We start from the raw sequence: 18,761 nt of genomic DNA, 5'->3' as shown, positions 1-18,761 counted from the left end.
AGTAAGGCCCTGTTATAACATTACGCTAATCCTAAGAATTCAAAGATGAAAATCAGAATTGCTTAATTACAGTTTCCCTACACTGGGTACACTATGTCAGGGACTGAAGACACACACCTGTTTTACTACATGATGGTCAATAGTTGCTTGAACAGGAGTCTTCTGTACACAATTCTCCACTGCATGGTGAAAACACTGTGGCTTGAATAACTTTGAAAACCGAATGAAAATAGCTTGAGTATAATTTGGTAGAATATTCACAGCACTTTTTCCCCCCTGTCAAGTCACAGTTGACTTATGGTGTCAAGATACTCTTGGCACAGAAAAGGAAACTTTAGTCTTGTATGAGAATTTGCACTTACTGAAATAATCAATGTAGTTGTCTGAGGTTATGATACAAAGTGCCATATGATAATGTAAGAGGTTAGTTTTTTTAAGTATGTTCTTAGGATCTATGATGGTTCTTGATTACACTGGAAAAAACCTGTGTTTCCCTATCAATTCTTGGATATGTTTTTTCCATAAGTCAAAAATAACAGATTCTAATATCATTTTTACAATTAAAAAAATTTAAAACTATAATAGAATTGCTTCTCATGCGATGATAATACAAAAAAATTACAACTGTAAATGTTAATAAGGCCTGTAAGATGGAGCTCTTCTGCCAGGCTTTTGGTTGAGGCCTGGCTGACAGAAGATCTTGCCCTTTCTCTGGTATCTCCTTCTAGTAACATCATCCTTGGAGACTAGGCAGATACGGGGGTGGGGTGGTGGTGGTTACAGTTTGTTTGAGATTAGAGTTTGTGGGGGTTTTATGCATTTTACTGTATTTTTATTTGTTGTTAGTCGCTGTGAACCAGCAGGCTGTAAGCAGCAGCCTATAAATATAACAATAAATAAATAAATAAATACTCAACATGGTATTATAATTCTATTGTATAGATATAGTGATCAGATGTAGACAGAAAGATGGTTGGTCGAAATCGCTTCCCTGCTCTATTAAGAAAGACCATAAATGATCTAGTTTCAGGGCTTCTGCAAGGTACCATGGACCCCCAAAAGGTGCCGCATGATCCTATGAACCTGATCCAAACCATTCACTTAATTTTGCATATCAATATAGGACACATTTCTTACAACTGCTGAAGTGGACTGTAGTTCACAAAAATTTCATATCACAATCAAACTGTAGTACGTAAGTCAGTTAAGGAACCTTTTTACCTCTACATAGCACAAAAGCAGAGGCAAATGGATTATGTAGTGGCACTGGGAATATGGGGACTGATTTGAGGACAAAGGTATGAAAGAGAAATTAAGAGGAAAGGTTATTTTATTATCTACAAGGCACTAACTGGAAATATTTGGTTGAGCAGACAAAACTATGGAGCGGGCAGGAAGGAAAGGAAGACGAAGGCTTCAGCTCGACAACGACTGCAGCAGCCATGAGTTGTGCTGGCTGGTCTCGCCTTGCTCTTGCGATGGCTTGGCTGTTAGGTTGAGTACAATATGAAGCCTTTGCCCCCTTGTAGTAAAGGCAGGTTGAGCAGAAAGTGGTGCAACTGCTATTTTTTGTTCAATAAAACTCTGTTGGTCTTAAAAGCACCACTGCACTCTAAATTCGCCCTGCTATTTACTGTAACTGCAGTGTAGAACTGCATTGAATGCAAAATAAATGGAGATGCAGTCTGACTGCAGCATGAGGCTGGTTTCAGCTGAATTGGACCCCAAGAATTTTGTTCCCCTTCCCCTCGGGGGTGCACATGTTATATCTGGCTGCCAGATACCTCTGGCTTCACAGTAAGCATGTAGAGAACACTGAACTCACTCGTGTTGTATAAGCAGCTTCTGGGTCATCTTCCAGAACACGGGAGAGGCCAAAATCAGAGACCTTGCATACCAGGTTACTATTGATGAGAATGTTGCGGGCAGCCAGGTCACGATGAACATAGCCCATATCTGACAAATACTTCATGCCAGATGCAATCCCTCGAAGCATTCCCACAAGCTGTATGACTGTGAACTGAGCATCGTGTTTCTGAAAAACATTAATGTCACATCATTCAACTCTACAATGGCACAAGTGCCAGATCTACAGACATTCACTGAAAGTCATTAAGAACTTGTTTTGTGAAAGTGTTCTGCCAAAGCTGGCCACTTAATAGAGAGCTATTAAGCTAACTTAAGCTGCCCCAAGGACTGCCAGATAGCAGATGGATAACCTCATCTGTCTCAGTAGGCATTATTATACTTCAAAACACATTGTTTTCACACAAGTCTGAACAGCATGTCTCACTTTCTGGATATATATATATATATATATATATATGTATGTATGTATGTATGTATGTATGTATGTATGTATGTATGTATGTATGTATGTATTGAACGTTGATGAAAACTTGTTCACAATCTTTCTGATCACCCCCTCATCAAATTAAATGCTAAACAGGAAGGCTGATAAACTAAGATTACATATCTAATAGATTAAAATTGGCTCATGTTGCATAAATACAGTCTGTAACTCAATATTAGTAGTCTCTGTATTAGTAATAAATGTTCATGCTTTTCTTTTGGCAAAATACATCAGCTCCTTTTTATTGCATATCATTCTATTGGCCCTTTGAAAAAAGATATAACACTCCTTCAAATCTTGATATCTCATGGGTCTCTAAGCAGGTCTGAATAATTTGTGATCTACCAATCAAAACAGAGTCCACCATCCCTTTCTGTTCTATATAGGAATATGTGGAAGTGGGGATATGGGACAGTTGTTGAATCTATCGACTATATTTTTATCCCATCCTTGTGTCAATGAGATAAGGGTGATATATATGGCTCCCCTCTTCCATCCATCATTCTATCTTCACAACTGGCTGAAAGTTGAGTTTTATAGCTGAATGAGAATTTTAATCTGGGATTCTTTAGTACTTGTTTGGCATTCTAACCAGTATACCATACTGAATCTCTATCAGATAAGCTGACATTAGAATATTTTTATGATGTGCAGTTGACAGCTGACTGGTTAATGTGATGGAAACAGAAAGGATTCTGACACTTTTTACACTTATGTTGTATACCAAATTACACTGGCTTGGATCCACATGAGCATTTCTGTGGGCAGAGCCAGTTTGGTGTAGTGGTTAGGAGTGCGGACTTCTAATCTGGCATGCCAGGTTCAATTCTGTGCTCCCCCACATGCAACCAGCTGGGTGACCTTGGGCTTGCCACGGCACTGATAAAACTGTTCTGACCGGGCAATGGTATCAGGGCTCTCTCAGCCTCACCCACCCCACAGGGTGTCTGTTGTGGGGAGAGGATTGGGAAGGCGACTGTAAGCCGCTTTGAGCCTCCTTCGGGTAGGGAAAAGCAGCATATAAGAACCAACTTTTCTTCTTCTTCTTCATCAGATTTCTTGCCTCTTAATATTTTGTCACAGTTGCAGGATCACGTGGGATGGAGCTTGTTGGCAGGGAGTCTGGTGTGCGAGAGGACCCCTGGGGTTTGGGACCTCCATAAGAGGTGGCATGTAAATGAGCACAGCATACCCGGCTGGGAGGTCAGGGGCTCATTTAACCAGGCGGCCTGGGGACAGCCAAATGAGGTGGATGCCCATTGGCTCCCATGCATTGGTCACTTCCCTTAAGGTGGACTTCAGCAGGCAACGGGATCTGCTGTCCTGGATGGGAATGGTGCAAGTCCCCAGGGCACCTCTGGACACCACGGGTTGTGATGCAGTCCGCTGACTGCTAGGTCAGGCTCCCTCTTCCATGCTGTGTCAACCCCCCCCCCCCTGGGGGAAGTAATAAAAGCTGTGGCCTTGTTTATCCCAACATTGGTGTGCCACGTCTTGTTCTAGCCCAAAATGCCCTCCTGGGAGTCAATTGCTCATGAAAGTGATATTTCTTAGTGTGTACATTTTAGGAAATGTGTGTACCAGAAAAAGGAGCTAGTTTACATCTTTAAAAAGCAAACCCCAGTAAATAATTTGGAGGAAGAAATGAAAAATATCCTAAATGATAAAGAATATATATTTCAAAAAGCATAATAAGTAACCTTTGCATAAATGGAAAGAGAATGGATTGGATTTGATTGACAGCATATTTTAGTTCTTGATGGTCAGGCATCATTCTTTCAGCATGTCAGTTAAACTCTTGTCTTGTATTGACAGTTTACCATCACACTATCATTCTAGGCACTTCTCAAAAGCATTTTAGAAAATGTAGAATAACTAAGTCAACTCCTTTTTTACTGGCAATAGTGTGATAGATAACCTATCCACTAATAACAGAGGAAAGAAGGGGATAGTTGGGGATATTTTAGGAAGTACAGGGATTCTGCTTTTCATATGTTTTTTTTAAAAAACCTGGGTGAACACAAGCTTGCATGGTGTGGTTAGCCATATATTTCCCCAGTCTGCAGGAAGGGGAGGAGAATACAGCTTGGAATCTGTCTTCTGCTGCTACTGCTGCTGACTTCACTCAGCTTGCAAAAATCATTTGCAACTTTAGAAAGAGTTCTGTATCTATCAAGTATTGCCCAAGATTTGGGGGAAATGGTGCAACAAAGAGACCAGAAAGAAGCCAGGTTATTGTAATGAAGTCCATACGGTACTTACCCTTAGGAAACTATCCAAAGAGCCATTTTCCATATACTCAGTAACAATCATGACAGGTTTACCTATAAATATAAATATATAAATATAAATGACAGTCATTTATTTATGGGTGTAACTCCAACTAAGAAAGGACTAATAAAATGAAAACCAGATTATTATGAATATCCTGCTAACAATGATTGGTGAATTCAGTCAAAGGATATTATCTCATTCTAAAAACAAGCAGCAGTTTGCAAGTACTTTTCAAGGGCAGTCCCTCTATGAGGCATTGCAGCAACTGTAATGCTCAATCACTACTCAAACAACAGTGGACAGGCACGTAAGTAATGCAAACAAATGTTGAAATTACAAATTCATCCTAGCTTATCTTGATCTGGATGCTCTAGTTACTGTCAGTTTTGAAACACTTTATAGCGGTCCATTGCCTCAAGGTGGGCCAAAGAGCCTGTATGGTTTTCCAAATGTAGCAATGGAAAGTTTCATGGCAAAGCACTAGCTAGCTCTCCTATGACTGATTAGCCCCCCGCAAATTCACCCATTTTAATCATCACAAGTGTTAAGCATACCAAATCCAGTGACTTAACAGCCTTTCTACAGCTTAATAGCAATCAGACATGTAGCCACAGACTGATCCGTAAAGAAATTCTGCAATACTTATGTTCCCATGAATCTTTACACAGCTCAATCTTTCAAACCTTTCTAGTCAGGTTTGACGTGAGTTACAGCCTGGGAACCAGAAAAACCACTAGACAATCCACTTAGCAACTACTATAACCCCTTAGGGATAACATTCTCCCTCTGTCATTGCTTTCATTTCTTAATCAATAAAAACAGCAGAATATAGCAAAACATTCATTTAGTTAATTATTAATAACAAAATTACAGCTGCAAATAATTCATCAGGTACCAGAATGATGTGCTTACTCTGTATGGTAAGACTGCTTTGATTGTCATCTGTACAGTTATCTCTTTATTAATGACACTGGGATGATTTGGTTCAAAGCATTCCTATCAATACATGCTGCTGTAGTCAATATGTCAAAAACTGATTTATAAATTGTCACATATATTAGGTGCTGCACATCTAAAACCTTCCCACTCCTGCCAAGAAGGGGAAAGGCATGGGGATAAACAATAACTGCTCAAACACTAGATGATGTTCTGACTCAATGGAATAAATGTTCGTAGAATGTTCTTATGGTAATTTTATAATCTGAGTTCAGTTTCTGTGAGAAAAGCAGATCATAATGAAGTGGACAAGTAAAATATATTCTATTTTAAGAAATATTATGAATTATCCAGAAATCTTGGCCACAGGGTGATATATAAAATTTATAAAATGAACTCTGAAAGTATTTCACTTTTTTTAAAAAAAGTGTATTTATCATAAGAGGCTTGAATCCATTGAAAAATCCCATGAAAAGAAATAGACCTTCCCCCATCAATGAGAAGTGGAGGGACATCATGGAAAAAATACACCAAGCCTTCCTGTCCTCTACCATTCCATTACATTTAAGTTTGCACCTACTGCCTCAGTGACTCCATCCAGCCACCTCATTCTCTGTCGTCCCCTTCTTCTTTTGCCCTCGATCACTCCGAGCATTAGGCTCTTCTCCAGGGAGTCCTTCCTTCTCATGAGGTGGCCAAAGTATTTGAGTTTCATCTTCAGGATCTGGCCTTCTAAGGAGCAGTCAGGGCTGATCTCCTCTAGGACTGACCAGTTTGTTCGCCTTGCAGTCTAAGGTAGCGATCCACAACCTGTGCGCTGCGGACCACATGTGGTCCGTCGACTAGTTGGAGGTGGGCCGCGAAGGACGCCTTCTCCCCCCCCCCCGGCCCTTTACTTCATCCCTCCCGGCCCTTTACAACACACTTTGGGTGTCATTGTCTCCCATCACTCCATTCACTCGTTGCAGAGAAACAAGCTCAGGGTTCCCATTGATTTGTCATTGTCATGAGTTAAAATTTCCATGAAAAGAAAATGTTCTTTATAGTCATTGTTGTGGTGTGTCTGTAACTTATTTTGAAGGGATGTTTAAACATTATCATAGCAGAGCGTTAGGGCAGTGGTTGAGAATAGAGGAGTAAACTACCCTCCCCCCCCACCGGGCTTCAGTAAAATTGTCAAGTGTTGAGTGGTCCCCGGTGATAAAAAGATTGGGGACCACTGGTCTAAGGGACTCGCAAGAGTCTTCTCCAGCACCAGAGTTCAATAGCCTCAGTTCTTTGACGCTCGGCCTTCCTTATGGTCCAGCTTTCACAGCCATACATTGCCACTGGGAATACCATAGCCTTGACTAAACGCACTTTTGTTGGCAGGGTGATGTCTCTGCTTTTTAGGATGCTGTCTAGATTTGCCATAGCTTTCCTCCCCAGGAGCAAGCGTCTTTTAATTTCTTTGCTGCAGTCCTCATCTGCAGTGATCTTGGAGCCCAGGCAAATACTCCACATCAATTTTATTTGGCTAAATTTCATGTTTTATTCAAAGAATTAGAGGTAGGGTTTCCAGGAATCAGCAGTTGCCTAACAGACTGTTTCATTCTACTTTATGCAGCTGGATAGGATTAAATGGAATGCATTATTTCATGCCTTAGAATGCAATATATCCCTTGCAATCCTGTTTGCAAAGTGACCAGACAAAGCTACTATAGGTAGACACCTGAGAATGGTAACATTCTCTGGGGCAAGGGTGCCCAGAGTTATAAATTGGGGTTCCACCCAACGGTGTGCTGCACAACTATCAGGGAAGATCGATGCCCGAGCGTTTGAGTTGGTGGAGATGCAAAGGCAGATTATAACAGCTGACTGGAAGAGAGGGCACCTGCTGATTCTGTTTAGTTTATGGTTATTTATTTTAATGTTATATGGAATTTTAGAGTATTAACTTTATGTGGTTTTATGGGGTATATTGTTCTTATTGTTGTGAGCCACCTTGAGATGACTATTCGGGAGAGGTGGGATATAAATCAAATTATAAATAAATAATTTGCTAAGAGTCTTACTGAATCATGACATGTTTAAAAACCTCTTAGTCAAAAACTGAGCCAGATCCTTCTCTCTGTGTATGAATCTTATCTGATGAATTCTTGCTCTGAGGAATTCATGATTCAAGCATTGTATTATCTTCTTCCTGATGACAATTGCCTCGTCCAGTATGAATTTTACCGATTTGAAAATGCGTTAGAGTAATATCAACAAATAAGGACAAACCTTTCAAATTATTAAATAAAATTCCCCTTCCTGGTTTATCCTGTTTTTAACAAAAGTTTTCAGTAATGCTGAAAGGGAAATGGAAATGGATGTAGAATCAGAAACATATGGTCCAAAGCAAGCCTAATTTTTAAAGGAACATTCTATATCCATTTATCAAAATGCAGCCATTTACATGATAACAACTTGTGTCAACAGTGTTTTTTAAATTTATTACACTAAAATGCTACAAATTGCAGTAAACTAAGCAGAACATGTGTGTTCGCTATTAGGCCCTCTGCCTATAGGGCACCCTGGAGACCATTGTGGAAGGAAAGTTCAATACAGAAACAAATATGAAACAGGGGAATAATTCAAAGTTGGAAGAATGGAGGTCTTATTTTGCCTATGTACCCTATCACATCTCTGGTGAGCAATAAGCTACACTGCCCTGAAATAGCATATATATGTCTAATTCCAAGCAGGATTTCCTAGGAAAGCCTGCCATGCAAGTGTTAAGAATTATCCCACATCAGCATGAATAGCCAGTTCATTTGTAAAGACCATCCATCAAAATTTGGTTTACCAAGTAAGAGTCCCATTGCCTATTTATCATGCGCTATATATATTTGAAGAGATGCTTGGCAAACTCCTTTCAGAAAGAACACCCAAGGATAATATACAAGCTTGCTCTATTTTCTTGAAATGTGTCCAAGCTTACCTTTAAACACTGTGTAATGACCAGTAAAATATAATTCCAAAGCACTAGAGAATTTATCATTACAACCTATTGGTTCAAAAGCAAATACAGGCTCAGCTTTTGTAATCTTAGCTATAATCGAAAGTATGAGATTGATTGACTCACCAAGAATGATGGTAATCAAAATTAATTTGGTTGCTGTTGTAATTATGGCTAAATTGCAACAGCAACTAAAGGAATTTTGATTACCATTACTTTTAATTTCACCTAAATAATGCCTCACAGGAATCTGTTTCTTCAGCCAATATATATTTTAAACATGTCTACCTTGTACTGAATTCATGGTTGAAGTTTTAGGTCGTGGCCTGGTGGTCATAATGCCATGTTCTAAATGCTAAAGGAATCATACTGCAAACAGTAGATTAGTATTCACAAATATTCTTTTACTGTGTTGGGAATTCAGTAGGGATATACATCAGCATAACAGTTCTGATTAAGGATTTGGACACATTGGATTCAGTATTTTTTATAATGTATAATTTATGGATTTCTGGAATTCCCTTGAAGTTAAGAGAAGAAAACGGCCTTCTGAGGCAACCCCCCACCAAAAACAAACAAACCTAAGGCAATTTTTTTTAAACTCCCGTTTTTCTAGTACCAGGTACAAATAACCAGAGAGCTTCAGCAAAAGCATAGCAACAACAACCACACTTTCATGACAACAGGGCCCAGGCATCGAGTAGAATACTGAAAGAGTCACTGAGGCAGTACTGAGCAGGGCTCAGTGGAGCAGAGGCCAGCTGGTCCTGGGAGATGGACATATTTGCAGAGCAGAACTGGCAGGACAAGTGGAGCAGAGGGCAGAAGCTGGGAGAACAGCAGGCAACCACTCCAACAATATTAGGACACAGGGAGGGCTGTGTCAGCATGCTGAACATTAATCTACAGCAAATGGTTATGGGGCAACAGTGGAATTATAACGCAGTTATGCCGACTTTGGATCTGGAAAGGAATGTTGTAAAAGTGCTTTCTGATGACTGTACCTGCCTTGAGATTCCATAAGTGCAAAGAGACATCAGTCCTAGGTTTTGCTCTCCTCCTAGCCCCATCTCCCTTCATAATATCACAGAAAACCCATTTACTACATATTTATTTCATTGTCTTTGAAGACTGACTGTCTTAGTAATATGTTATACTTTCGTTTTCCAGGCAGCTCAGCTTGCTTCCAATAGAATTCCAGATATTCACAATTATTTTTGAATATCTGGAATGAGGGCAGGCACAATGCTACCAAAACTGTTGTGCATTTCTCCTTTCAGATGGCCTTGCCCCTGTTTGCAGTGTGACAAGAAAGGGAAAGCAGGATTTTGCAGTTTCCCTCATTGTGGAGCAAACTGGATGAAAACTCATCAGACAACGAATTCTGGATATCGACTATCAAAACACTATTACTGGAGTACGCAGAACATGCTCTCCCATCTTTTTTGAAATCTATCCTCCAGCAAGAAGGATCCCAGAGTACTTTACATCTTTAAAATCGCCTTCCCTGAAGCAATTTTTTATGATAGCAAAGCTGAACCTCCTACCAACAGCAGTGACTAAAGGTCGGTACGCTAAAATCCAATATACCAACAGACTCTGCCCATGTCCTGCAAATAAACCTGAGTCAGTGGAACATGTTCTTCTCTTTTGTGAGCAACATAACCATCTCAGAGAATGGCTCATATTCCCTCTCGTGGAGGCAAGCAAGATTCACAGTCTTGCAACAATAGTGCACTTTCTTTTATTGGATTAAGTAATCGAAAGCATTGCAAAATTCCTCCACGGGATTTTCTCCAAGTGATCTGGGATCTAAATCACCTTGTCTTTTATATAGATGTTTTGTTATGATTATGCCAATAAAGTATTTGATTGATGGATTGAAAACTCACGCCAACTCCTGCACAGCCACAGGTTGCTGCCAACATCATGAGGAAACAGCACTAAAACCCGTGAGCAATGAGAGGCTGTGCAGGGGCAAATTCCTCATGCAGAATCAGTCTGGTGCTTAAGAAACTCTCCACGCAGTAGTCTAAATGGCCAAGAAAGCAAGAGGGCTTTGAAACCTTGAGATATATTGATTTTAAGATCTATAACAAATACCAAAAATATGACGCTATTCCTTGGAAAAGGCTGTACACCCAGTTCAAAGATAGGATCTGCCATTACTAATACCGACTAATAACACTCATCAGACGTGATGCATTTCAATCTTTAAAAAGGCACCTACCATGGAAAAAAGAGCTTATAGCTGCTGTACTCCTGTTTTCAACTTTGGTTGCCTCTTGTGAATATAAAGTAAATATGAAAACAGACTATTAACCTGGACTAGTTATTGCCACACAATTTTTGCTGCCCAGTTGCCAGATGCTGACACCATGAGGTAACATGCAGTATGTTTTTCTGTAAGAACAGCCAGAATGCCTATAGCTGTTTATGAGCAATCAATTCCAACTGACTGTTTTTTTTAATCTTGAAGGCTTTTCAGTTGCAGTCGTTACCACCACAGGGCATGAGTGCACAGCATTCTGAAAGACTATGAGTGGAGAAATCCTAATTAGGTCTACTTTATCCAATAGGGTTTACTCCTAGGAAGGTGTTCTTGGGAATACAGCCTGAATGTGTAAGATATTTGTATGTGTAGAAATGACAGAAATATTGGCTCCCTCTGTGTAAGTTAAAAATGAAAATGGTGGAAAATTCCATTGTACTGAAATATTGCTTTCATCACTTAATGATCAGACAATATGTTTTGCATTATTCAGGATATGTTATTAATTATAAGCCTGTTATGACTAAAACTAACATGATCATAAGGAGTTGCTGTCAGCTGTATCACAGTGCTAGGACCCTATTGACTGTCTACCAGCTGTTGCCTAACTGTTCTGAATCACAGAGAAGCTGGACAGCCTAGGACAGTAGACTGGAAAGGACATTGGTGCATTCTTAGAAATTAGATGTTAATGAGTGATTTTGCATAAATCGTTTAAATATTGTCTACAGACCTTGGGTTTTCCAGTTAGTTCTTCTAGTTTCAAATTTTAATGAAAAATTATTGGCCATGAACATGACATTTGCTGCTTATATATGTGCTTATTGGCAGTACCTGTAGTATTGGGTGCTGTTCTGGAGGCCTCACTTCAGAAAGGATGTAGACAAAATTGAGAGGGTGCAGAGGAAAGTGACAAGGAAGGTCCAGGATGTGGGGATTGTGCCCTATGAGGAAAGGCTGAGGGGCTTGGGAATGTTCAGCCTGGAGTAAAGAAGGTAGAGAGGGAATATAATTGTTCTCTTTAAGTATTTGAAAGGTTGTAATTTGGAGGAGGGCAGAGAGTGACTCCTGTTAGCAGTAGAGGAAAGTACCTGCAGTAATGGGTTTAAGCTAGTTGAAGAATGGTACAAGCTAGATATCGGTGTGGGTGGGGGGAAATCACAGAGTAGTATTTCAGCCGTGGAATCAGCTAAAGAGGTAGTAAGTTGTAGATAGTAAAGGCAGTAAAGACTCACTGACAGTCTTTAAGCAGCAGCTTGACAAATACTTATCATGGATGCTTTAGGCAGATCCTGCATTAAGCAGATGGTTGGTCTAGATACCTGTATGGCCCCTTCTAACACTAAGATTCTATGATTCTATGACATGGTTCAAAGCTGATCTTTGAATCCATATTTTGAGGTTGAAAATGCCTGTTATATGAGTGTAAGTCAAAATGTATTGCTACTAGGGTTCCAGTTCATTCATGCATGGGTTTATTCCAAACAAATTGTGTTTAAACATGTTTTTGTGATCAGTGGATGGCTGCAGACAAGTTCTCTCAGTGACACACTTCTCTTAGTCTCCTTAGGGTGCCTTCAAAAGAACTGGAAAACTGTACTGGTGAGAAAACAATTTCTCAGTGGATAATGGTTCTTACTTTTGGTGACAACTCCCTCTAACCGAATGATGTTGGGATGGTCAAACTGTCCCATGATGCTTGCCTCTCCTAGGAAGTCTCTTCTCTGCTTCTCTGTGTAGCCAACCTTCAGAGTTTTGATTGCCACTGAGATTTCCTTTTTGGAAGGTAGTTTTAAACGACCGCTGCATACTTCTCCAAACTCACCTACCAATAAAAGGATATGATAATATGGAGAAGTTAGGAGACAGGGAAAATATTAAATGATGATAGCATTTTATACATGCCCTTTACTTGTACCAGGTATTACTATCCCAACATAGCAGGCCTACTGAAAACATGCCTTTGAATTCTTTGAATGTGTGGTATATCCTGGATAGTCACTGCCATGGAAGAGAGGATCCAAGTCTAAGACTGAAGTTTTTGTGTCAGTCAGTTCTTCAAAACAGTAACGATAACAATGACTCAAGATTTACTGAACTGTAGTAATATAATACAGCAATGGTTTATTTAAATAAATGATATTTTAAGAATTATCATCATCATCATTATAGTAACCATCTTGGAGCCCCAAGGAACTGACTACTCAGCTGGCAACAGTGTCAAATTGATACATATCATGCTATTGTTAGTCTTTTTCAAATATTATATCCACATGTACCAGGATCCCAACATGTATCAGGAGCATGATGCTTCTGATATACACAATGTTGTGTAAACAAGGATAACTAATGCATATTTCATGCACATATGAAAGTGAAAATCCAGTTTGACCTGAACACGTCTACAAAATACATATGTTGCCCCTGTTCAGAGAACATGGAGACTATGAGTACTGGAAAGACATATGCACAGTCAAGAGGCTTCTGGTATGCATGGAAATAATAACTGAAAAAGTCTGCTACTTCATTCACATTAGGAATCATGTGCTAAATATTCTCAAAATCTTGCTGGACAGCTCAACAGACAAAAATCCTTGCCTCATCCAAACAAAAGTGGCCAGCACATGCACAGTATTCCCTATAATTACTTCCTTTCAGGAATTACATCTACATTGAGTGAAAGATCAGTCACTTTTCACATTCTTGGACTGTCCTCAGAGACTGGAAGTGTTGAGCTTTCTCTTGTATAATGTATTATACATGGCTAATTTAGGGGGATAGGTCAAGGAGAACATGTGCCACGTGACAGTATGACAATTTTTTATCTTCACAAACATGCTCAGAATTTTCACCATCATCTTAAAACCATCAGCTTCTCCAAAAGCCAGCAACAGTATCTGAACCAGTGCAAGGTGTCATTAATACTGCACAGAAGAGCATAAAAGGAGAAAATATTCTGTGTATATTTTGAACTGCAGTGTGTTGTATTTTCTTTTTAATTGGTTGTAAGTCAAAAAGGTCAGTCTGCCTGAAAACTTATTTTCATTTTTCTGACACCTCTGAGCTGCTAACTCCTACTTAAGAAACTACATAGTTGATAACAAAGATTGTAATGAATAAAAACCTGACCTCTGTCAGCCACATCTGCCGGCATGCTTTACTCAGAGCAAACATTGCTCTTTTTCAAACAGTAGCATTAGATTGATAGTTAGGAAACCCTGAGAGTTAAAAACAAAACAAAACCATGTAAAGTATGAAAAGTGGGGGGACCCCACATTTTGCAGGATATCTTCTAACATTTTAAGCAGGGGTAGTCAAACTGCGGCCCTCCAGATGTCCATGGACATCTGGAGGGCCGCAGTTTGACTACTGATTTTAGTTGTTACATTTTATTTTCTTTGCATAAATCTTAAATGTTTTGAACAACTCTTGAGTTTTTTGTTAGGCTCTTATACCTATAGTACCGTGACAGCCTGAAGAGCTCTACTTTAGAGTTTTAAAATGTGGTTGTTAAGACTACGAATTCTTTGCATGGGTTTGATGTTTGATATTCAGGTAAAGAGGGTAACTTGCCTTGCCCCCTCTATACCATTGAGCAACAGTTCATTAGGCAAAAAATAAAAATAAAAAATATATAAAAATAAATAAATAAAGCTGCCCGAGCCTATGAGCCCCCCTTGCCCTCCTGTCTGGGTAGGCATGTCTTGCAGGCCGCCTCCTCTTTCAGGCCCCTATGTTGGGGAGTCAGCCACGCAAGATGGACTCTCCTCAAAACTGGCTCTGTCCCCTGCCAGCCCTCCAAATCCAAAAGCTGTGGCAATTTTTTGAAAACTTTGCAACCATAATCCCCAGGTGGCCTGAAAAAAACTTCCAACCTCTTCAATCTAAACACGATGGGAGGGTGGGTCAATCATGGCAGCTTCACTCAGTAGAAGAGGCCGAGCTGAGAATGCAGCTCCTTTATAAAGGGCACCAACTGCTCCACCCCCCTCTGCTGCAGCCAGGTGCACACCGTGCTTCTTGCCAGCGACCTGGCCTCCTTTTTGTGGGCCTTCTCCCTGGCTCCCTCACTGTGCCAGTGGCAACCACAGGTGAGTCCAGGCTGCTCTTTATCAGTAACCTCCGACTGTAGCACTGAAAGTATGGGAATAAAGAGCAATTTTTTTCTTCTAAATATTCATTACTTCATCATACAGAGAACTAATGTGGTATAGTGGTAAGAGTTCTGCAGGGGGGAGATCAGGGTTCAAATAGCCACTCAGGCTAACATACCTCACTGTTGTGAGGAAGAAAATGGAGGAAAATCATGTAAGCTGTTTTGTCCACACATCAGGGAGAAAGGGAGAGTATAAATGAAGCAAATAAATATATAAATAAAATTTATGATTTTTAAACCCCATTTCTAATTCCCATGAGGCCTTTAGAAAGGCCACATATGAGAAAACCTATAATACATGAAACAAAAATGAGTGACCATCATATTATCATAAGTTATATGGGAACATCTACCAGCTCTGGGGCTTCTGATCCTTGCCTTTGTCCCTTCATCCCCCACTTCCTCCCTGCTCCCTCACCTTCTGTCTCTCTTTCAGACACGCAGACAAGCATGCACACTCAGATTTCTTCCACCCCCTTCTCCCTCCCTCTTGCTTCCCCAACCTCCTCCTTGCCCCCTCCCCCCTCCCTGTTGTCTCTCTTGCAGATGCACAGATACATTCACATGCACGCATACACAGACTCTGCCACCTCAGCTGCCTGCCCTACAGCTGCCTTCTTTGTGCCTCCAACACTGCCCTACTCTCCTGAGGGTGGGACCAGGCATGGAAGGTGGGCAGGAGTGGCAGTGCAACAGGGTTCGGCCACCACCTCAGCCTCACGCCCAGGGCCTGCTCCCAGCCTGGGTTCCTTCATCCTGGTAGCAGTGGAGCAAGTGGGGCTCAGTGCAAGTCCTCACCAGCCAATGCCACTTGTTTTCTGTGGTTGTCTCAACAAAGAGAGTCAAGGGCAAAGTAAGTGATGTTTAATGGGCTGAGTATTTGGAAGTCACCTTTCAGGCATGCTTTTATCTGTTGATTAAGCTGTTACCTCAGTATCAAGCCTCTTGTCTTTGAAATGGGCATCATGAATCAGTTGTGAAGATGTACAAGAAAAAAAGAAATGCTTGTCATTTTTCGACTATTCAGGAAGGCATGGGATACCACTATTACATGGTCCCAGGGAGGCACACAATTGATTTCTGATCTTTACTAAATCTCTCCTTGCGGCAAAGAATAACACCATAATTTTATTGCAAATCACATACATATGCCAGGAGTTTGTTTGTTTTTCTTTTAGACTGTCTGTGAATAGGAAGTAAGTACATATTACTGGAACAACTTTACATTATTTAAATTATTCAGGCAACAGTGGGCATTTCTATTAACTGAGGCACTTGCTGCCGTAATCACTTGCATTGTGTTGAGGATTTGTACGGAGCGGAGCCTGAGTTTCCCCTCTTAGGTATGCTTTAAATCACAACTCTGCAATGCACAGGGTCCTGCCTGGCATTCTGTTTCCTGTTCAGATAAGACAAACGCATTGTATGAGCTTTGTGAGTCTTAGGCATTTGGTGCTGAAGCTCTCTTTAATGAAAACTAGGTAATCCATCCCTGTTAGGATGCAGAAATTCGGGGTCAACAACCTGAGTTCAGCAAAGAATGTTAAATATATTTTCATTTACGTAAGATAGGTGATTAGTACAGTGCATTTATTTACATGATTGTAAGAACAGAATGACATTTTACAGAACTGAACTATAGAAGCAGGACCTGGTATAGTTTATCTCCTTATAGGCATACTTATAAAAGAAATCAAATGCATGCTGACCAAGTGACTTGTCAGTAAGACAGGTTATGGTCACAGAGTTCACCACTTCCTCAATCATAATGGGAAGATCCTACTGTTTCTTTGTTTTCATGTGCTTTCAATGAAAAACTATTGTATATACAGTTGAATTTAGCTTAAGAGGAGTAGAAGTAGGTTTCTATATTCCACTTTCCCCTACCTCAAGGAGTCTCAACATGACTTACAATCACATTATCCTCTTCTCCCTACTACAGACACCCTGTGATTTAGGTGGGGCTGAGAGAGCTCTGAGAGAACTATGACAGGCCCAAGGTCACTCAGCAGGCTTCATGTCTAGGAGTGGGGAATCAAATTTGGTTCTGCAGGTTAGAGTCTGGCAGTCTTAGCCATTACATTACACTGGCTTTAGTACTTGTGCTTCTGTATTTAAAAACAAAAATACCATTGAGGTTTGCTGATTATGTTTTCTCAAAAATATTCTTGGGCTTGCTTTCATGAACAACACTCACAAGTTCCAATATTCAAACGGAAGAAGTGCTATCTGTTCTCTTTCCCATCAAAGACTGCTCCACAAAGACTGATGATAGATTTCAATCTTTTAAGAAATTTATTTCCATTATCTTTACAGCAGCTTCAAAAGCCTGATATCTATTGAAAGCTCACATATGAAATTTATAAGGAAATCAAAAGTTAACAATGAGGAAAGACCACTTACAGATTACAAATATTATATTCACATACATTATTATGATGACGATAAAACTTGTGTCCCACCAGGATCCCAGTACTCATGTCTCTGGGTCTACAGAACAGAGAAATTCACAGGCACCTGTGACATCATAAGTAGTAGCATACTGTCTTGTCCCTGACTTAGCCATGGCCATTATTCGAGTATTAGCCGGATTTCAGCTTCAGTTGTATGGAAAGAAAGACTGGGTATGCATCTTTTAACACTCCTCCCCTATTTAATTTCTCCTTGAGCTTTTCCACATCTCATGGCATTACTGAGAAAGGCTACAACACAAGAACAGTTCTCCTGGAGGCCTAAAGGGGTAAATCAAGGAAAGGGATATGACAGAGATCTGTTTATATATACAGGTCTGCTCACAGTTCTCTGGGTATACAGAAACTACCTTCTGGTGCCTATTTAAAAATTGATGAAAATGCTTATTTTCATTGTTCGTGACCTTGAGGCTGTGCTGGAAAGACACCAAAATAGAAAACAAATTTGAAAGCATATTTATATGTCTTTGCTCCTAGTATGTGGAATGTGCACGTGTGTGTGTGTGTGTGTGTGTGTGTAGAACCGAATCCCTGTTGTAAATCTAAACAGTCTAAAAACAGATGATAAGGAATTCCCATTCCACTTTACACGGCTGGCTTTTGGCAACTGACCTATTACGATAAGTATCATTTTAATTAATATCTGGATGCTTTTAAAACATCTTAAAGCTTTTCAACTGAATGCATTAACATCTGTTTAGGAATACAAACAGCTGTTGAAGTATCTATTGCCACTCCTAGAAACTGCACCAGTTAGCAGAGATTGGGTGAAACTGACAAGGATGGTTAGAATAGATTCTCTTTCTATCAGACAAGAATCTCTCACAGAAAATAGGCAGCCTAAGGAGCTTACATTGTACCTGAGAAATTCATCAGTGCAGAACAAGACATTCTGGGGACTCTGCCGGCGGCCTCACCACTTGCTCTTAAATGCGTTATCAATCTTATTTTCTCTGTTCTTAGTTACAAAGAACTGTAGCCAGTTAGGGTATGCTGTTGCCTGCCTAGACTGAAGATGATGGAAAACACTGCACTTTTGGGGGGACAACTTTTTAAAGCCAACTTAAAAAAAATGCCTTTTTTCTTTTCCTGTTGTTTCTACTTGCTATGAAGTAAGGTATCATTTATTGATCAGTATGGATTTATTAGGACCCATTTAAGACTCATGCATTTCTCCTTGGGTAGTAAGCATTTGTTTGAATAATTTGTTATTGATGCAGAATTTTAACAACAAAAAAGTTATTCAAGTTATGTTTTGTGGCAGGGTTGCATTGTATCTGTCTGTCGATGCATCTTGTCAGAGGTCCACTATTGTGACA

The 18,761-nt window shown here is 40.0% G+C and overlaps 1 protein-coding gene across 5 annotated transcripts in view; it reads right to left on the bottom strand.

Annotated features, from left to right (window-relative positions):
- The window catches only part of EPHA3 (EPH receptor A3), a 263,757-nt gene that overhangs the window by 22,258 nt on the left and 222,738 nt on the right, over positions 1–18,761 (bottom strand). For 3 of the 5 annotated variants that reach the window (XM_077342202.1, XM_077342201.1, XM_077342206.1), the window contains exons 11-14: positions 12,455–12,640; positions 4,616–4,677; positions 1,826–2,035; positions 118–210 (exon numbers count right to left, since the gene is read on the bottom strand). In XM_077342202.1, coding sequence (XP_077198317.1) covers positions 118–210; positions 1,826–2,035; positions 4,616–4,677; positions 12,455–12,640 — 551 coding nt within the window. The remainder of the gene's footprint in view (positions 1–117; positions 211–1,825; positions 2,036–4,615; positions 4,678–12,454; positions 12,641–18,761) is intronic. The other 2 variants (XM_077342205.1, XM_077342204.1) reach the window with 1 other exon arrangement.

This window comes from Paroedura picta, chromosome 6 (genome assembly GCF_049243985.1).
Source record: "Paroedura picta isolate Pp20150507F chromosome 6, Ppicta_v3.0, whole genome shotgun sequence".
Classification (NCBI taxonomy): Eukaryota; Metazoa; Chordata; class Lepidosauria; order Squamata; family Gekkonidae; genus Paroedura; species Paroedura picta.
The sequence above is the reverse complement of the archived record's forward strand: the minus strand, read 5'-3'. Positions and strand labels throughout refer to the sequence as shown.